The 19,654-nt window shown below is 48.7% G+C and overlaps 10 protein-coding genes across 10 annotated transcripts; 3 read left to right on the top strand and 7 right to left on the bottom strand.

Moving 5' to 3' along the window:
- Nucleotides 1-468: 468 nt before the first annotated feature.
- On the top strand, nucleotides 469-1,182 carry fes1 (Hsp70 nucleotide exchange factor FES1; the record flags this gene model as incomplete). The annotated part of the gene is made up of 2 exons (XM_057143140.1): nucleotides 469-870; nucleotides 940-1,182. The coding sequence occupies 2 exons, from the start codon at nucleotides 469-471 to the stop codon at nucleotides 1,180-1,182; spliced, it is 645 nt and encodes a 214-aa protein (XP_056992428.1).
- A 756-nt stretch (nucleotides 1,183-1,938) lies between these two features.
- On the top strand, nucleotides 1,939-2,724 carry N7520_009207 (UPF0220 family protein; the record flags this gene model as incomplete). The annotated part of the gene is made up of 4 exons (XM_057143141.1): nucleotides 1,939-2,037; nucleotides 2,172-2,432; nucleotides 2,506-2,603; nucleotides 2,661-2,724. 4 exons carry the CDS (start codon nucleotides 1,939-1,941, stop codon nucleotides 2,722-2,724), a joined length of 522 nt encoding a protein of 173 aa, XP_056992429.1.
- Nucleotides 2,725-4,149: 1,425 nt separating this feature from the next.
- Nucleotides 4,150-5,613, bottom strand: N7520_009208 (uncharacterized protein; the record flags this gene model as incomplete). The annotated part of the gene is made up of 2 exons (XM_057143142.1): nucleotides 4,150-5,516; nucleotides 5,562-5,613. 2 exons carry the CDS (start codon nucleotides 5,611-5,613, stop codon nucleotides 4,150-4,152), a joined length of 1,419 nt encoding a protein of 472 aa, XP_056992430.1.
- A 474-nt stretch (nucleotides 5,614-6,087) lies between these two features.
- N7520_009209 (Vps55 family protein) lies at nucleotides 6,088-6,692 on the bottom strand (the record flags this gene model as incomplete). The annotated part of the gene is made up of 3 exons (XM_057143143.1): nucleotides 6,088-6,221; nucleotides 6,374-6,587; nucleotides 6,654-6,692. 3 exons carry the CDS (start codon nucleotides 6,690-6,692, stop codon nucleotides 6,088-6,090), a joined length of 387 nt encoding a protein of 128 aa, XP_056992431.1.
- A 64-nt stretch (nucleotides 6,693-6,756) lies between these two features.
- On the bottom strand, nucleotides 6,757-7,016 carry N7520_009210 (uncharacterized protein; the record flags this gene model as incomplete). Its single annotated transcript, XM_057143144.1, is given in 2 exon segments — nucleotides 6,757-6,896; nucleotides 6,911-7,016. 2 exon segments carry the CDS (start codon nucleotides 7,014-7,016, stop codon nucleotides 6,757-6,759), a joined length of 246 nt encoding a protein of 81 aa, XP_056992432.1.
- Nucleotides 7,017-7,055: 39 nt separating this feature from the next.
- On the top strand, nucleotides 7,056-7,980 carry pre5 (proteasome core particle subunit alpha 6; the record flags this gene model as incomplete). Its single annotated transcript, XM_057143145.1, has 3 exons — nucleotides 7,056-7,093; nucleotides 7,156-7,267; nucleotides 7,342-7,980. The coding sequence occupies 3 exons, from the start codon at nucleotides 7,056-7,058 to the stop codon at nucleotides 7,978-7,980; spliced, it is 789 nt and encodes a 262-aa protein (XP_056992433.1).
- A 250-nt stretch (nucleotides 7,981-8,230) lies between these two features.
- On the bottom strand, nucleotides 8,231-9,080 carry N7520_009212 (LOG family protein; the record flags this gene model as incomplete). The annotated part of the gene is made up of 2 exons (XM_057143146.1): nucleotides 8,231-8,921; nucleotides 9,046-9,080. The coding sequence occupies 2 exons, from the start codon at nucleotides 9,078-9,080 to the stop codon at nucleotides 8,231-8,233; spliced, it is 726 nt and encodes a 241-aa protein (XP_056992434.1).
- A 525-nt stretch (nucleotides 9,081-9,605) lies between these two features.
- Nucleotides 9,606-10,747, bottom strand: med6 (mediator complex subunit MED6; the record flags this gene model as incomplete). Its single annotated transcript, XM_057143147.1, has 2 exons — nucleotides 9,606-10,166; nucleotides 10,238-10,747. 2 exons carry the CDS (start codon nucleotides 10,745-10,747, stop codon nucleotides 9,606-9,608), a joined length of 1,071 nt encoding a protein of 356 aa, XP_056992435.1.
- Nucleotides 10,748-11,197: 450 nt separating this feature from the next.
- Nucleotides 11,198-13,603, bottom strand: pabA (aminodeoxychorismate synthase pabA; the record flags this gene model as incomplete). Its single annotated transcript, XM_057143148.1, has 1 exon — nucleotides 11,198-13,603. One exon carries the CDS (start codon nucleotides 13,601-13,603, stop codon nucleotides 11,198-11,200), a length of 2,406 nt encoding a protein of 801 aa, XP_056992436.1.
- A 515-nt stretch (nucleotides 13,604-14,118) lies between these two features.
- Nucleotides 14,119-19,398, bottom strand: N7520_009215 (histidine kinase-like ATPase domain-containing protein; the record flags this gene model as incomplete). Its single annotated transcript, XM_057143149.1, has 2 exons — nucleotides 14,119-19,210; nucleotides 19,271-19,398. 2 exons carry the CDS (start codon nucleotides 19,396-19,398, stop codon nucleotides 14,119-14,121), a joined length of 5,220 nt encoding a protein of 1,739 aa, XP_056992437.1.
- Nucleotides 19,399-19,654: the final 256 nt, after the last annotated feature.

Here is a 19,654-nt window from a genome sequence, read left to right on the forward strand (position 1 = left end):
ACATTCCTATACATTGACGCATGTGGCGGGAGTGGCCCTTTTAACTCGGTCACTTCTAAGTATAGAACAGCTGTGACGGCCACGTATTGGTACGAAGGGGAGTACATGGTGAACATTTAAGTATAAGGTAAAATGTACTCCGTACTCCGTATCGTGTTCGGATCAACCAGGGCATTGTGGGTTATTAGATCTGAATATGCCTAATCTTTCCTCTTTCCTTTCAAGAAAGGTGTCCTCTTATCATTACGCAAGACTTGGTTACCGCCATTTGGTTCAACCATTCGACGTGGCAAGTCATGTGACTCTTCCAGATGCCACTAGAAAGGTCCAGTGACTTCGACGTCAGATTATGTAATATTCTTATCAGTTTAACATCACTGAAAGTTATTCTGCGCAGTATACTAAGTTGCAATTACACTCTTTGTTCTCTTGCTGTATAGATCATTTTTCTTCACACATTTACCCACCATGGACCCTAATATGAACAAACTCCTCAAATGGAGTGTCCAAAACTCTCAGCAAAAAAATGAAGATGGCTCTCTGGCTGCCCCTCCATCCGCCGAGTCGGCTGCCCGCACTTTGACACCGGAAATGCTGAACGCGCTTATGGGTGGACCTTCTGATGCCGATCTCATGAAAGCCGCTATGGAGGTTTTGCACTCCGACGAATCGGATCTGGAGAACAAATTGATTGCTTTCGACAACTTTGAGCAACTCATCGAGGGCATTGACAATGCGAACAATTTGGAGCCTTGCGGCCTGTGGACCCCTTTGGTCCAGCTGCTTGAAGACAAGGAGGCGGACATTCGCCGATATGCGGCTTGGTGTATTGGAACCGCTGTGCAAAATAACGAAAAGGCTCAGGATAAGGTACGTGACATGTCGATGAAAAAAAAATCATCGCAAGAGAAATCAAACTGACTTTCCTTCGCTGCGCAGCTCATTGTCCTCAACGCAATCCCCAAGCTCGTGACTGTGGCTACTACCGACTCCAACCCAATTACCCGCAAGAAGGCCGTCTACGCGCTCTCGTCGGCCGTGCGCAACTACCAGCCCTCTATGAATGAACTGATTAAGCACCTCCCCGAAGGTTACTCGCCGGAAACTGTCGACGCTGGTGATATGGATGCAATCGATGCGGTCATGGACAAGCTGCGGTCTCACCCCGTTGACTCTGTGTGAACTTGCACTTGAAATGTTTTCCCATTCTGGATATACCACCAGGCAGTCAGTCAACTGTCGACCGGGAACAACCAAAAGATGAAAACGCCAAGGTTCACCAACACTAGACATCAGCATAAGTCCTGCTTTAGCGCAAGGCAGCTAGATGACACGGGTTACTTCCGTGACCACCAATGCTTCAGGCGTATGCCATATGCCTTGAACTGCAGAGGTGTTTGTGCTAGGGTGATCGGTGGACATGAGATACGATGACTCCGATCGGCTATTTATGGACGCATCACCAAAAGGCGGACGAAAAATGATTTGATCCCACTTGTACATAGTTCAAGGCTACTGCCCCACTGCCCCATCTATATCTAATGAGACCCTGATAGATACGCCTCTGAACATTTTAAAATTGGTTACCTAGAGACAACGCGCGTCGATCATTTCGAGATCAACAGTACTTCCCAAGATACATATACTACATCGCTGCCTAGTATATACATAGTACTATCACTACACGATGACGATTTTTGAGCTGTAGACTGATGGTTCTGAAACCCATTCGAAGAGGCAAATACATTACTTAAGTACTAAAGTGAAGAGAAAGTAGTTCAATCGGAATTTACATGTTCATGTGTGTCTGATATCGCCGTCGCAGAATGGATATCTTGTCCGTCGGCCCGACATTTTCCCGGCCCAAATCGTCATTGGATCCGTCAACAGCTGCAACCCCAGCTCCAGACCAACCATCAATACCACAAATCACCCAAAATGGATGTTTCCAGCAACCGACTTTTCCGCTTTGCCAAGCCTGAATGGCTGAACAACGCTGCCGTCCGTAACACAGGCGTCTACATCTCCGGCGCGCTGGTGAGTACTCAACCCAATTCAACCAGATCACATCGCAATCAGCTTCCAGCCTTGCAAGTCTCGTCGCATACATAGACCCGGAGCTGGCGGAGATTCAAATAAAATGTGGTGTTAGATACTGACCCGTTCTACAGTTCGCCGCAGGCTTCTTCTTCCTTATCGATGTCGCTTCCTTCTCGCACAGCCCCCGCAACGGATCTGACGTGCATATCAAATTCGTGGACTGGATCCCTGGTATTTGCTCGGCGCTTGGTATGCTGGTTATCAACTCGATTGAGAAGTCACGGCTGCAGGCCGATAGCTTTAGTTACAGCGGGAGTGGAGTTGCATGGAAGGCGCGTTTTGTGCTTTTCTTGGGATTTGCGCTGTTGGCTGGGGGTCTTGCAGGGAGCGTGGTACGTTTTGATTGTTCTTCCAGTTGCTTCTCTTTGGGAGTCCTGGGTGATTTGAGCTGACAGTTGCATATAGACGGTTATGGTTCTCAAGTACCTTATTAAGGACTATCCTATTCAGACACTTTACTTTGGAATCGCCAATGTGGTAGCAAATGGGTTGGTTATGTTGAGGTGAGTTCTTTCAATTCTTCTGGGTTGTGCTTGGACCATATGGCTAATGCATACCAGCTCTGTCGTTCTTTGGGTGTCACAGAACATGGAGGATGACTATACTTACAACCTTGCGCTGTGATTTGATATACTCGGTATACTGGCTTCGCTATTTGGCTTTGTACTTTACTGATTTATGATTCTGCTTGGTGCTTACATTTGCATCCCTGGTCGTTCTGACTGGAGCTTCTTTGAACTGATTACGAAAATTTGGTAGTAGTGTAGACAATGTGATTTTTTTGACAGAGTAGGATTGAAAATTAATTTTATAGACGAGTCGATCAAGTACAAAATGTAGATTCAAATTTCCCAATATGAGCATAGACAATAGGTTGTATAAACGTGAACATAAGGCGGGTTGTCTAAACGTGAACATAAGGCGTAACCATATAATCTTTTGACCCATGACACCATACTGAAAGAGAAATGCGAGGGCAATGGCACGTTTGATGTTGTCAAGCAAATGAAGACAAAGATGGAAGATGGATATTCAGTGGAACTTGGAAGGATTGGTGAGTGAGATTGGTGGATCAAGACTTGAATGATTGAAAGAAGTCAAAGTCGAAGCCGATTAGCTTGGTCGAGCCCATTCTGAACTTTGTCCTGACCGCATGATCTGCTTGAGAAACACGCAGCGCCGATTCAGAATGTGGGCTGTTGAGATTGAGATTGATAAAATTGAAAGTGTGGAATTTGTTGTTCATCAGAGCACATGATCTCTGTGTTGAGAAGGATGACAGGGATTGATGTCAAAGCGGATTGGATGTATGTATGCATGAACGAAACTTTGAAGTTTTGATCAACGTGCGAATGATGAGGATTCAGCAAACTGCGAGAATGAGCATAATTGAGGATGGAGTTTAAAAATATTGAAAAGAAGTGATAAGGCAGAGACTCACCTGAAAAATAAACTGGGCTCCGAAATGTTCTCAAGAAGATAACAAAGGATTGGTACATAGATGAAACCCTAGTTTTCTCTGATTAAGGACGGAGGTCCAGATGAACATAGAGGCCCAGGCCAATGCATCTTTCCAGCTTCTTCTTCACATTCAGCTTGGATGAGTAGAAGTTTGAAGAGATGAGGAATGAAAAGAATGGGGGAAGGGAGGTGAGGAACGAAATATTTATAGTAGTGGGCGGGGTCACTGGATAAAGTGAATGAAGCGGATCACCACCTCCACGGTCACGACCTTCCCTAAGATCGCCAGGATCGACCAATCACGCGGACGTTTGGATGGTGTTTGTCTTTAAGAATCGAAGCTATGCGTTGGCTTAGGGACCTTCTCCTATATTAATGACGACTACTTCGACATGATAGACTACCAGTGAATTTATAGACCGCAGAGTGGGAAATGCTTAACTGAATTGATAGCATTAGATAGAAGCTAAAATAGAAGATGCCTCAAATTGAATTAGATTTGCGCATATGCATCCCGAAACGCCCAATCCGAACCAACAGATGCATCATCAGTTCATGAAGTCATAATGTAACGTAGCTAAGAATGGATCAGTGATCCTCACAGAAGAGTCGGAGAATCTCATCGATGCATGTCATGGCTTTCCCTTTCTCCAACAAGAGAGGGGCATTGTCTGCAGAGGCAGAATCTTTCAAATATTTCCGGAGTGCAAAAGCGGCTGCTTTGTAGGTCGCATGGTACATAGCTTTGAATTCCTCGTCATCGGCTGAGGCACCAGGAGCAGGAGTCTCAGCACGGTTCCCCTCAGCAGCCGGGGTGGAGCTCGAGGTTTCTGGCTCCGGGTCAACAGATCCAGACGCCGACTTGCCAGTCGAGGGCCGTGGGTTCGAGCGATGGAATCCATAGAGCCGCATACAGGTCAAGATAGTGCGTGTAATAACGTTTTTGTTTTCTGCGATAATGGATTCCGGATTTTTAGGTGGAGAGGCTGGCGTAGCGGTTTTGTCCTCGGCAGACACTGGGTCCAAAGACTGCAACTGCATCTGCTGCGATACACGGCGAGAGTGGGAGTCCAAGAATGGGTTTGGTGTAGGGGCGCGCTTTTGAGGATCTGCGCTGATACCTGGGGTCGCGCGGGCACCGCGTGTACTACCAGGACGGTGCAAATTGGCTCCAATGGAAACTGAGCGCGACCTTCTGAGAGCCAGTCGATCGAGGGTAGGTAGACTCGGTGACTCGTCCTCGGGCTCCCGCTTGACTCGGAGTGATTGAAGATTCTGTGATGACGACAGGGGTCGTGAAGGAGCCATCAATTGTGAAACCGCCTCGCCACCTCTTTGTCGTACACGACGATGGTGTTGCGCAGCGACCTCAAACAGTGTAGCTACTCGCTTCCGCTTGGGACTCGGTGAGCTGATATCTGGAAGGAACTCCGCCAGGGTGGACACACGCTCTCCGTCAGAACTCGGCGGGGGAGACGGGAAGGCTTGTGCTTGAGTGAGCTGCAAAGTTGAAAGTGGCGCTGCATATATCCTCAACTGATACGGCTTACTTGTCGAGGTGTTTGCACGACCGTTGGTCTCATTTGGAGATGAGTGTGGAGGAGTGGGTGGTCGCGTGCATGATGTCGAACTAGACAACACGCCATAGATTAAAAGGTCAGACGTCGTGGCGCCGGTCCGTTTAGATGAAGTGCCATTGACGCTGACCAGCAGGCCGACAGGGCACTGAAGTGATTGGTGAAGGTCCAACTCATCTTCGTTTAACCAGATAGCCCCAGACAACCTCCGCTGCAGCCATTGAGACGTTTGTGAATTGGTCGTGCGTAACTCGAGGTTAGGGCCCACTCGCGCATGAAGCGGGATCAAAGAAGGGTTAACAAAGCTGCGGAGACCGAGTTCGGTGTCTTTGGAAATATCGCATTGCCAGTGGGAGGTCGGATCACGCAAGCGGATCCCTAATGGTCAGCGCGAAATGCAAACGAGGCGCGTCAGTCACTTACCTTCCAACTGGTGGCCCGCGCCTAGATCAATTGACCCTGACCAGATATTCATGTTCCTGACAGGCAAATGACAGCCAATCCTAGAGTTCCATTTTACGTTGTATTGCGGAGTTTGCTCAGCCTTTTGACATCAATAGCGCGCGATGTGGGGAACGCGTCCAGACCCGTGATCACGTGATTAATTTACCACTTCCAGGGAAGCAGGATAAGCTCATAGCATCATGCTTTCTAAGGAGACTGAAGAAGCCAAAGAAGCGATTCCTTTCAATTCATTGGGAATCTATATATTCACCGTGATATAATACACCAAGAGAATCAAAGCCAAGAAAATGCTAGAGCCATTGAGCAATGGCAGTCGACGCTGAGACCGCTTCTCAGCAAATAATTCGAAGTATATCGTTCAGAACGTCAAAAAAACTAGTTGCGACAAAACAAATTTCATAATAGTAGGAATTTGATTGGGCGCAGAATTTCCGTGGTGCAATAACTTCGCCTCGGAACTTCCACACCCAACTGACACGTTCGATCAGAACTCTTCCTGTTCTTGGAAGAACATTGAGAAGCTGATGATGGTTCCGTAGATCAAAAGACCACCGACGATCGACATGATCATGGCGGGAAGTTGGATCTCTCCGCTGTGCGCAAGAACAATGGGGAGCGCTAGAAGAACACGGCGTTAGCGCTGTACCTAGAGCCAACAGAATCGATTGATCGGAATAAGATATTGCCAGGTAGGGAGACGGAGGGGCGTTGGGTCAGGATGCGCAGACACCTAAATGAATGCTCTGGGACAGTGCGTAGGTGTCGCTTACCAATACCAGTTAGGACAAGGAAGCCGGTCATGAAGCGCCCAAAGTCCATCGCCGCATTGGACGAGCTGTCCATGAAATCATCTGGGTTCGCACATCGCGAACAGATCCAATTGGGGAGCGGCGCAATCACATAGATAGCGACAACCAAGAGGGGCCAGTACTTGTGCCAGAGAGCGGAGGAGAGGATGACAAGGAGGAAACCAATCGCAAGCACCTATTTACAGTCAGTGAGCCAATTCCAAAGTAGTATGGTAATTTCCTGGGGTTGTGTTTGGCGTACAAATGAGAGTGCGATGATGGTCTTGATTCCGGCAGCCATGATTCTGGAGTCGAAGCCGTATCTGCCGGTTCGAGAAGATAGAAATATGGGTGAGAGTGCAGTATTACTTGCTTAGATACCAGACAAGAAGCAGCTCAGCAGGTGTGGAAGGATAGCGCCATAAAGACCGAGGGGAAAGAGGAGCTGTAGGAGGAATGAGTGACGTTGGGGCCTGAAGGTCACTGGACGTTGATGCCTCAGGCGCTAAGAGCTCTCACACCGCGTCACCTTAACTGCCTGCTTCAGCTTTCCCATCAGCCCCAGTTGCTTTCCCTTGTCTTTTTGATTGCATCTTTCTTGTCTCCTCCTATCAAGACTGATCATTTCCCTTGGATTTAACCATATTCATCCTTTCTTTTCATCATGTTCCGAAACAACTACGACAACGACGCCGTCACCTTGTAAGTCCCCTTCTCGGCCAGCTACGACATGCACCCACCAGACCCTAACTCGATGGCCAAAGCTCCCCGCAAGGTCGGATATTCCAGGTCGAGTATGCACAAGAAGCAGTGAAGCAAGGATCCGTGGTGGTGGGATTGGTGAACAAGACACATTCCGTGTTGGTCGGCCTGAAGGTTCGCTACAGCCACTCCCAACCCTACGTCGCAAGCTTGACCATAAGCTGACAAAGATATTACAACATCAACAGCGAAATGCCGAAGAGCTCTCCTCCTATCAGAAGAAGATCATCGAGATCGACTCGCACATGGCCATTGCCATTGCCGGCCTGGCATCAGACGCCCGCGTTCTTTCCAACTTCATGAAGCAGCAATCACTTGGTTCCAAGATGACCTACGGCCGTCCAATTCCACTGGACCGTATCGTTGCGCAGATCGGAGACCGCGCCCAGACCAACACTCAGCATTACGGCAAGCGGCCTTACGGTGTCGGCCTGCTAGTTGCCGGTGTTGATGAGGCCGGCCCGCACCTGTTCGAGTTCCAGCCTTCCGGTTTGACCCACGAGATGTCCGCTTGTGCTATCGGTGCTCGCTCGCAGATGGCGCGTACATACCTGGAGCGGAATCTGGATAAGTTTATGGATTGTAGCCGGGATGAGCTGATTACGCACGGTCTGCGTGCTCTCAAGGAAACTTTGTCTCAGGATAAGGAGCTTACGGTGGATAATACCTCTGTTGGTGTGGTTGGTTTGGCTCCTGGGGGCTCCAAGGGCCGCATTGAGAGCTTCAAGCTGTACGAGGGTCAGGAAACCGTGCCTTTGTTGGAGGCGCTGGAGCGGTCCGAAGCCGCTGGTGCTGGGGAGGGCGAGTCCATGGAGGTTGATTCATAATTTTTTCTGTGATGTTTAATGATGCGCATAGACATGAATACTCTTGCCTGATGCCTTGGTCTCTATGCACCTTTTTCACCTCATTTTGAACGATGCAACCATGAGTTTCATTTCTATGATGGTCTACAGGATATATCCTGGCTATGCCCTCTAAAACAGTAATCCCGCAGAACATCACTCCAATAACCCTAGGCCCCGCCTCGGACCTGAAACAATAACGCACAAGGACAGGCCCAGAAGATAAAGAAGATTACTCTTCACCCCAGTTCAACTGGAACCGCTCACTACTGACCTGATACTCCAAAAGCTTCCCCCACACGTCCTTGGGATCCCGTGTCTCAGCGAGAATATTCCCATTCTCGGGACTGATAAAGCCTTGTTCCACAGCATTCCGGACCCAAGCTAGTACTCCATCCCAGTATCCATTGATATTCAGTAACACGACACCCACCTTGTGAATTCCAAGCTGATTCCATGTAGTCATCTCCATCACCTCCTCGATCGTCCCGAACCCACCAGCCAATGACACAAATCCAGATCCGGGTCCTCCCTCTAGCACCTTGGTCGCCATGAGTCGCTTGCGAGTGTGCATATCCGGTACGATAGTCGTAATTCCATACTCTGACTCGGGAATTCCATCGGCCTCGGGCGACTCCGAGACTACCCGCTCAGCGGCCTTGCCGCCACCGTGGGCACTCTCCCCCTCAGGTGTTGCCTCGCCATTGCCGTTGCTCTTCGTGGAGACTTGGACAAGTGCGCGTGGGATCACGCCGTGGACGGCTTGAGGGCCTGAGAGAGAGACGAGTGTGCGGGCGATCTCGCCCATTAATCCAGTTGTACCGCCACCATAGACCAATTGGACGTTGTGCTTGTGGAATTCCTGGGCCAGTGTTCGGGCAGCTTCGAAGTGGATTGGATCTTTACCTGCTGTAGCGCCGCAACTATAAGAAATTACATGTTAGTAAGGTTATTTTCTTTGGTCTGGTTGTAGTTGTTTGGTTCTGTCAAATGAGGGGGAGATTTGGTGAGGAGTCGAGATGGTGAGGGGGAGGGGTTCTGACTCACAAAACGCAGATAACAGCTTGCTTGGTTGGAGCCATGATTAATGAGATGAAATTCTCAAGTATTCAGTTAAATTGGTATTGTAGAATATATCTCAAGTTCTCAACTTTCAAAGAGGAATAAAAGAGAGAAGTGGTGGGGAGAAGTGATTGTTCGAACTACGATCGGGAACTGGTTCCACCGATAAGATACGTGACTCCCCGGGTCTTTCACGTTGGTTATTCTATTGGCTACAATTCCGCCTTGAACTCATGTCTCCTCTTTTCTCTTTCTTTTCCCACGTTTCCTTTGTAATTGGCACCTTTGTTGTGACTCATACTATTGCCGATAAGCCTCCGGGATCGAATATCTCCATATCATTCGATGTATATAATCTTGGAAGTTAAATACGTTAGGGTATGATGATCCAGCATAAACTCGAGCACCTATGTAAAGAATCTGTTTGGTTCAAGATACCATTTAATGCCTCTTGAAATATTCATAGATCGACTTTATATGGGAAACCGAGAAACGCCCGAGTAACGCCCGGATTCCCACCATGCAAGGGGTATCATAAGTGAAAATCAGCTCGCAACCCGGTTCTTTTTCCGCTTGCCTTTATTCTCGCCCGAGCTAGGTGGCGAGTTACTCTTCTCCGATGCTTTTCCAGGCGTATCAACCCGGACCTGCGGGGTTGAGACTCGGCCAGGTGCCCCAGGTGTACCGGTGGTTACACCGAGGGATGCCTTAGGTGCAACTGCATTCTTGGCTGCGCGGTCACTCTCACCACCAACTCGTGACATAATGAACGAGCCCGGTTCACCGACCAGCGGGGTCTCGTCCATGAATTCGTCGCCATACTGAGTGAACAGGTTGAACGACTCTGCAAGGCTGCGGGTATCTCGATAGCTCGAGCTGGTATTCGATATTCCCAGTCCTGCTCGAGCTGTTGCTTGTGTGTCCGCGGTGGAAGGTGGTGCAGCTTCCGGCATGGGCGTGTTTTCTTTGCTCTGCTGTGTTGCTTGCGCGGTGGACTCGGTAGCCCGGGCCATGGGTGGTAAGTATGTGTGTCCGTAAGACGGGGTGAAGGTCGGAAGGGTGGAGGCAGTCTTCATGAGACGCGATAAGGATGTAACGGCCGAAAGCTAGAGGCAGAAAGAAGAGAATTAGTAAAGTCGCAGGTAGATCTTTCAAAGTAACGGAGCGTGCAACGTACAATTCTGTTTCCCACCACGCTGGCAACTGATGGTGCCATGTAGATACAATCGCCCACAAGAAAGTAGGTCGAAATCACGGTCACCTCGTCGTCCATGCCAGCTCGCTTCCGCCGGTTCTGCTTTCGAATGACCCAGACGTTGGACGGTTCATGGGCGAAACGCGTGTCAGACTGCGCGGCCGCTTGCAAAGGATCATATGCGACGATGAATTCTAGACCAGACATAGTCTTCAGGCGGGCCTCGAATGCTTCACGTGTCTCGACGAAGTGACGGAAAGCTTCATTGTAGCTGGCTTGGATGGCAAGAGAGGCATTGTTGGAGGTTGGGTCAAAGAAGGGGGATTCGGCGAAGTAGAAAAGAACTAGATACGTCCAAAGTGTCAGTAACTGCACTGGAGCCTCAGATGCGTAGACATTACTGTTGTTGGAGTGGATGAAACCCCCCATCATCTGGACGTGCGGGGGAGACCGCCAGAGGATTTCCTCCATCGGGGCATCTTGGCTGGCCATGGCGGGCTCAGGTCCAATTAATTCCCAATTATAGATTGGAAAGATGCCAGGATTCCTTGCGATTGGGGAACAGAACAGAGTAGAGCTGAAGTGAAAGGAATTGACGATCGGAAGATCCAGATTAGAGATTAGATATGCCGATATGTCATGTTTTGCTTGTTTGCATTGACTCTATATACCTTCCAAAGATGAATAGTTACAGCTTGAGACAAAGAAACATTGAGGTAATGTAAAATATATAATATAGAATTCAGATAAATGAAAGCAAGCTCCCCAACTCCAGCGCTTTATGTTGAATTTGAATCCAAAAAAACCCACTCCCTTAATGTGCTAGTATAGATGCGGATGTTGAAGACACGTTGAATGTGGCCCGCGATCAAGTTAATATAAACAGAGAAAGAATCGACAATGATCAAAACCTTGGGAGCGATGAGACCAAGGATATTGAATCTATTCCCCGTCGAATGGAGCAAATATATTGCCGACAGTACGCAACTTGGTCAACATCTCCTGCCATTCACCCTCTTGCGTGCTGAGAGTCGTGATGGCACCACCAGCACCGATCCGCCAGATTTGCTCTTGCTCTTGATCAGAAGAGCAGGTGAAAGCCATTCGAATCATTACCGCAAAGCTACCACCCCCACCCAGGTCAAGGTGGCCCATGACACCGGAGTAGATCCCCCGCTTGCGTCCTTCAATGGTTTTAAGATGCATGCATGAACGCTCCTTGGGTGCACCGGTCATAGAGCCCGGGGGCAAACAGCGCTGCAAAGTCGTGAGACCATGAACCGCCATGTTGGAGGTGTTCAGTTGGGGTATGTGACGGACTGAGTACCCTGGTTGGTCAGGGCGAATCTTGCCCTTGACATGTGTAATCATGGAGTAGACGTGGCCATAGTCTTCGACTTCAAGCAGTTTCTCAACATGCACTCCACCAGATCCACAGATACCATATAGATCGTGCCGAATCAGATCGGCAATCATGAGGTTCTCGGCCATTTCTTTTGTTGAGGATAGAATTTCTTTGGCTTTGGCAAGGGTCATGTCGGGTGTCTTTCGGACTGTGCCTTTCATGGGCTTCATCTCAAGTGTAGACTCGCGGTCCCAGTCGAGGAAGCATTCTGGGCTGCTGCTAACAATCTTGACCGAACCTAGGGTTGCGAACCCACTGTATCTAGCAGGGTTGTACTTCTTCAATCGTCGATATAATTTCCATGGAAACACGGCACGGTCGGATTCCGCTGGTGGAATTGGTAGAGTGATTGATGTTTCGGCTGTGAGACATAGCTCGTAGGATTCGCCTGCTGATAACTCAGCTTTGCAAGCTGCAATTCGCTTTTTGTAATCCGTTTCTTCGGGGAATGAAATGACACCACGATGGAGGATGGAATCTAAAAACGCGAGGTCGGACTTTTCAGTGTTTTCCACGCTTGCCGTTTGGCCTTTGAGTAAATCAAATGTCTCATCGAGCCAGCTACCCGCCAAGTCATCTGACTCGCGCGTAGATTGTGCGACAATAGTGCCGGTCTCGTTGTCAACGACAATACTTCTTTCGCACCACAACAGACTGACATCTGGAGGATCTTCCACATGCAGACCGGTCGATGCATTTCCCGAGGACTGGTCAAGTGTATATGTTTGTGCTGATTCCTTGGGATGAGGAAGGCAAGAGAGGCCCAGTTCGTAAGAGAAGTAGCCTAAGAACCCACCCCAGAAAGGACTATGAATACTGCCAGAGCTGACCTTTTTCATATCCATCAAGTATCTGAGTGCATCCCATAGCTGGACCACGGCGAGACTCTTCTTGATTACTTGGCAATCCCCATGTAATTGATACAAAGTCAACTCTTGTAGCCCCACACTGTACTCCAACCGCCAAGAGCCAGAACTGGGAATCGAGACGATGCTATATCGATCGTCAGATTGAAATACCACAGTCGGAGACCCTGGCTTGTTAAAAGCTTCGCTGATGGTCTCTGCAGTCCAATCTCCTCGCCCAAGAGACCGATGTGCCGAGACAGATGAAGTTGAAGAGCTCCACCTCAACATATCGTATGCAATGTCAGGGAATGTGCTGGTCTCGTCCTGAGTAGTGATGATAGTCTCAGGCAAAGCCCTATAGGCCTCACGACCAACACCCTTATTGAATGTGAGCGCCATGCCCCACCAGTTTCGGAGTAGCTGTTTGCAGGCCTCCCTTTCCGATTTACACGATTCGGGGTGGAATTGAACACCCCAAAAGGGCTTTTGTCGATGACGAACCGCCATCGGAATTCTTTTGCCCCGAGCTGAATCCTTTTCAAGAGAAAACCAGGCTAAAAAGTCCAAATCATTCACGGACGAAACTCGAGCGTGACTCAACGCATCCAAATTGGCATACAGTGAGTGGTACAAAGTCACCTCTATGTCAGAGAGATTGTGGAAAATGTCGCTAGAGCTTGTTGAAATGTGATGCACCTGTCCATGCAGTGGGTACGGAAGGCGTTCAATGGGAACTCCATGGTGTAAGCATAGACTCTGAAACCCGAGGCAGATGCCGAAGATCGGAAGCAGTTCGGCATCCTGCAGGTTCCAGATATCACGCATGATACCGACATCTTTCGGCAAGTTGGGATTTCCCGGACCAGGTCCAAGAACGATAGCCTCATAATGGCGAAGAAATTCGTGCATATTGCCATCAGGCCAGTCAGAATCGATGGTCATCACAGTGACTTTCACCCCCAGAGTCTCTTCTAGCATTGAAACCACATTATATGAGAATGAATCATATGCATCAACATACAACACACTTTTGGATAGAGAATTTGAAGCGGCTGACGGGGCTAGCCCGTCCCAATCGCCTAGTAAGGGCGCCATGGTGGGATGAATGGAATTCAATGCGGGGTGGAGTGATATACTTTGAGCTGATATGACAAGAAGGATATGGCGAGCAAGACCAAGGGGATTCCCCGTCTAATAGTGAAAGTTTGCTATGTCGATAATAATCTTGAGGGCGAGTCCGTCATGTCTTCGAAGGTGGCGACAACTCAAAATCAAAGCTTTATCGGGTTCAAATTTCGGAACCACTCGTTTTCGGGAACCAGATTGGATTGGATTGTCTTTTAACAACCCATGGCCTGAACACGGATAATTTGTCAATTGAAATTGAAATTGAAACCTTTGGAAAGAACAAAATATATTGTTCCTGGCTAAAACCGCGTGGCTAAGGAAGAAATTTTAAGGTTGAGGAATCTGGAATGTGCAGGCAAAAAGCGGGTACCGCCGGAGCAAGGAAAACAATGGATAACTTATAGGCAGATTTATAATGAATCTATATAGTATTTTCATGAAAAACATATATGGAGGGCAATCCAGAGATTGGAAAGTATCCCTCATGAGGAACCTGGTCCAGTTTGAAGTGTGGCCAGCTTCATCGCCACTTTGGGGAAATATTGAGCCACAAATCCCTCGGTGTAGTAGCTATGTGCAGAACTGTGATCGGCCACAAGGTTGTGTGCCAGTTCATGACACAGAATGACCCACCAGTATACAATGGCGTCTGTACGATCAGGTGTGGAACTCTGGAGCAGCGCTTGCTCATGCAGCTTCTGGAAGTAGAAGTAATTGCAAAAGATGCTGCCTGCCCGGTTGAATGCGATGGTCTTGCCACCTGGGTCATAGAAGATGCTCAAGCTGTCCGCACGCATGGAAAAGATTGAACCAGAATCAAGAATGATTGACGCAAAAGTGTTAATGCTGGTGCGGTTGCTCGCTAAGAAGGCAGACCGCTCGGTGACAGTCCTCACAAATAAGACATTAACACCACTGGGAAGGGTCGCCACGAACTCTAAATCATGACCTGGTCGTTCGTCGCAGTAGGATTGACTTGCCGAAATTTGGTTGGTCTCAGGCCGGCTAAAGACATTTGACGATCCATGGGGGCGACAAGCCTGCACGGCGGACAGGAGCTCTTGCTGCAAACGATGCGGAGAATCAACCGAAACGGGCTGCTCTGGATGCGGTTGCTGAGGATCTTTGGGATAAGGAGGGGGCGGAGGAGCAGTATTGGTGGATTCAGGGAGTAAAGAACGAGACTGCTCAGGGTCGGGGTTGGTTGATCCTGATCGCCCGTCCAGACCAAACCGTTTGCTGAGGTTCGCAAATAACCCTCGAGGAGCCCGTTCTGGCATCGTGGGTTCAGCAGGTGTAATCTGCCTTTCTTCAGCAGACGGTTTGCTGTTTGGAGACTCGGGAAAGACTCCCGGCATTTTGGCTTGTGACTGGGGCTCTGGTCTCTCCTCTTTCGCTCGTTGAGCTTGCTCCGCTGCCCAAGCAGCCTCTCTCTTTTGCAGAGCCTGTCTCTCTTCCTCTAACTGCTTCTGTCTTTTATCACTTGCAATTCGAGCTTCTTGAGCTTTCTGCCTAAGGATACGTTCCACGTTATATCCCCGAGCACGGAGCTCTAGGAGATCCGTCTTCAACAACATCTCCAGGGTCAGGGTGGAATGGAGCTTTGGCCGTTTGAGAATCAAGTGGACAAGAGACTGACTGATCTCATACAGGTCGAATTTACCTGGACAGATGCACAAGCCCCAGTTGTTGGACAGACGGGCCATAATGGCTTTCCGCTTCTGTGTATGAGACACTCGTCGGCCCTTCAAAGATCGTGTAAGCGTGATGGAGGTGACTACCTGCACGTTGAAATCATGTTCTAGCCATCGAGCTCCGTGCTGAATAGAGTCTGCCGGCTGGTCATGCAAGAATAGTCGGACCCGCTCGAGGATGACCTTGTGTAATTGCACAGCTGGGGTTTGATCGGGCGCAATACCTCCAAATCGGGCTTGTTCTTCAACAAGCTTGCTGAGAGGAAAAGCGCCGAGAGCCACATAGAAGTTTTCTAACGTTTCTTCTTGGGGTGCAGCAAGGATATGCTCTTTGAATAAATTGAAGCTCTGGAAATCGTCCACAACTACAATGTCTTTCGCAGATGCAAGACTCCATTCTCGGATATCTAAGTCTTCTTCTGGATCAGGGATCTCCTTCTCAGTAGAGCCTCCTTTGCCATCCTTGCCCGCAGATTGAGGAGGGATATCACGGCTCGCCAACAAAAACTTTGCTCTTCTCATATCATTAAACAAATCCTTATCTTTCTTGAGAAGGGCAAGATTCTCCGCAAGAGTCCTCAGGAGCATGAGGTATTTATCTGAGCTTTGGAATGAAGCCGAAATCCGAGCTGGTTCTTTTACAAGCATTCGTGCAATTTCGATCTTTGTAGGTTCTCGCCTGGAGCCAACGGCCAGGAGGAAGAAATTGGCTTCTCGTCCAAAATCCACAAAATCAAAAATATCTTTGTAGTCTTCTCCATCACCGAGATAGCAGAGCTTGGGTGCAACAAAACGGGTCCGAGAGCCTTTCTCTGATTGATCCTTTGTCGAAATGGGTATAATCGGAGACGAACCAACTCGCTCGACATCCTGTGGGCTTATGTCAGATGCCCTGCTAGCCAGATATTTGAAAACTATTCTAGCCTCTTTTGTAGTAGCCGGAGGTTGGCGAATCAGGGTCTGAAGACATTCTGACATAGGAGGATGGGGCTTGACACCCAGTTTAGAAGCATGGGGATGGAGCTGCTGTCGAAGAATATGGAAGCCAAACAATGCAGCGCCTTCGTCTGTGAAGCATTTCTTTGGTGCGGCGAGGAATTCTGACCCTTCGACAGGGAGAAATGGCACTGTGACTGCACTGATATCGAAAGCATCATAGCCGTTGGTATGATACTCATTGAGGAAGTACGACAGGGCCTTGGTCTTGCGGGCACTGTTCTTTTCCGCGTCACTTTTGATCATGAGGCGCATTAGCTCAGCTCCTGTTGGGTGTCGCTTCAAACCCATCATCGAAAGGAACTTTCCTTCATTGCTCGCAGTGTTGTAAACTCCTGGCCATTCAATGATGGGAAGACCCATAGCCCGGAGGGAGTCCTTTGGTTCATATAACTCGGAGATCTTGTAACGAGTACCAGATGCAGCGTCTGTATCTTCCCTCTTCTCTGCAGTACAAATACTTGTGTCTTTGAGTCTCTGAATATCATTTGAAGGGATGTCCTCGCGAACAGATGTGAGATACCGAATCAAATCCACATGACTCCATTTCCGCGCAGAGGGTTCTTTGACATCGCTGGATGGTGGGGGAGTATTGATCAGGCGATCAAAAATAACCCCCAACTCAACGGTCTTCCGGACTCCAAGTGATACCAAAAACTTCTCTTTGACACCGTTGAGGCCATGTACAACAGGTAGATCATCAAAAAGGCGCACGGATGCAAAGTATGTTTGCTCAGGTTGCTTCATTCCAAGTCTAGTCGGAATAACAGTCTGAGACTGGAGGGTATTGATCACGGTCTGCTTGGATGACTGGCCTAAGCTTTCCCACTGCTTAGAAAAGAGAGGAAGGACCTGCCCAGAAAATGAAGCACTTTGTGTGATATCTTGCTCTGGTGACAAAAGGCTGCGATCTCCGGCATTCATGACAAGCCAGCGGAGCCAAGGTACAAGCTGCAATTCAACCCATCCCAACGCTTCGAGTTCTTGTTTGTTCATAAGCTTGGTGAAGCGGAAAGGCATCACTGATGATGGTATGGGGAGATCGGTAGTAATACGCTGGGGATTCAAGAAGCCGGTAATGTCGGCAAAAACGATTAGTCGTGTAGGGTTTCCATCCTTATCTTCATCGTTCGCCACCGCAACCCGGAGAAGGCTCTGAGCCGAAAGCCTATCAAGCTGTCCTGCCACGGTCTTACGACCCAACCAGGTCAAGAATTCAACGATCTGATTGGATCGTAGCGTGCTGGCCTCTAGTTCCCGCTTGATGTCCGAAACCGTGATTTCTGTGACCAATCCAAACTCTGTCAGCCTCCGAACGAAGTCTTTCGCTTGAAGGACGAAGTCATCGGGCAACGCGGGTATCGAATCCATGAAGCTGAGATCCTTTGGAGCAATGCGTGTCTGATGGCTGGGAATAACGCCACATGTCGAAAGAACCTCGATGGACGCGTTCTTATTGCACATCCAGAACGCGTCTTCGATGGTCTGACCGAGAACCGAGGATGGCGTGGATTCACGAAAGACAAATTGATTTGCAGTATGGATTGCTTCAGGAAGAACATCCACAATATCTTCTTTGCGAATTTTTGAAGAATGTGCGGGTCCAACCTTGGCTGCCAATTGAGATTTGATAGCGCTCATCTCTGCAGACCATGCGATCCGGCAGACAATTCCAACAGCTCGCAGCATCTCAATATTCCATTTGCTGATATACCGCGTGTTCAAGTCAATGCTTTCACGCTCAACGGTAGGAATGACGGACGGCGCCGACACATGAGCATTCAGGCCAGTGGTTTGCGCAGTAGGGAAGCCAATGAAAACCTTTCCTGATTTCGACGGTAGAATGGAGGCAAGAATTTCCGACTGTGAAGCAGATGCCCCGGAGGCAACGTTGGCATCATATGAAGGTGTCAGAATCGCAATAGTAGCCTTTTTGGGTGGTGGCTTCCGGGTGGCCCGTTCTAATTCTTTGCTTAGGCTGGAGCTGACTGAGGGCTGTATCGATGCAGTATTGATGTGCAAGAAAACTGTTGCGTTCACAAAAGAGGTCATATTGCCCGGTTGCTCAGGTTGTTGAGTCTTTTGAGAGTGCGATGGTTTATCAGTTCCGCTTTGACTCGTAAACTTTGAGAAAAAGCTGCGTAGAGAACTAGTAGTATCCCGAAGGTTGTCGAGGCTGATCAAGCTGGCATGCGGATTCCATTCTACAATTCGCATCCAAGCTGCATCAACTTGTGCAATTTCTTGTGTTATACCCGTGATTTTCATAAGACCTTCAGCAGTCTTCGTTTCAATATCTCTGGGAATGGGGACATTGACGCCCGGGGCGGTCTTTTTTGATAGCCGCAAGAGGCTCCAGTCATCCAGCAATAGCTCGATCTCTTGCAAAGCGACAAAGGTCAAACTGCTCGCCAAGAACTGACATAGCTGTAGCAAAGACGGAACAGGAGACGAATCATTGCGATAGTCCAGCACAAAAGTGGTGTCCTTGTTCGGGGTTTCGCCCAAATCCAAACGTCGCGTAAATAAACCATTACCCTTCCAGTAGAAGGCCATGGCCTGGCTACCAGAAGATACAAAGGGCTCCTCGCAGTCATCGAAAACACTGTAGAATCCCACACCAAACGCCCCAATCTTCGTTTCGTCGGGGTTTCCATCTGCGATGCGCTTTAACCGGGCCCAGTCTTTTTCGCTGAATGGAAGACCATTATTTGAAATCAATAGACGTCGGAGGGTATGATTCGCGATAGTGTGCTTTATTTGCTCTGTTGGATCGGCTGATGAAGGCGACGGAATTGTTGTAGAGGGTAACGTCTCGAACTTGATCGTCACCTTGGTTGCAGAGGCATCGGCCGCATTTTGAATCATCTCTCGAAGAACAGTCCTGATGAACCCCGTAACCATGAGTAACTATGATTGCCAATGTATAGACCGAGAAGCTTACCATTTCCCTGAGTACCGAGCTAAAACTTTGGATATCAGGCCTCGAGTATCGACCGTCACTGCTTCCTCATCGGCACCAGACCCCATGGTCCGGGCCTTCAAGGCATTAAAATCAATATTCAAAGCCATACTTGTGGTTTGTGCAATCTAAGGCCCAAACGTGGAGTTCAACGCGCAATCCTATGTCATATTCCAAGATTGTGTGGGTGATAAAGGAGCTGAAATGCTATAGACAGTAAAAAAGGTATAAATTTGACGTATGAAGGAGAAACGAGAAGCTCGAAGAATAAGAAAACGATCAGAGTAAGTGTAGGCAGCAAGTAAATGTCACAAATGCCCAAGATTCGGGGCCGCGGAGGTGTCATCGTCTTATCGCCCCTTATCG

This window comes from Penicillium odoratum, assembly GCF_028828045.1.
Source record: "Penicillium odoratum strain IBT 22623 chromosome Unknown utg000006l_segment0_segment0, whole genome shotgun sequence".
Lineage (NCBI taxonomy): Eukaryota > Fungi > Ascomycota > Eurotiomycetes > Eurotiales > Aspergillaceae > Penicillium > Penicillium odoratum.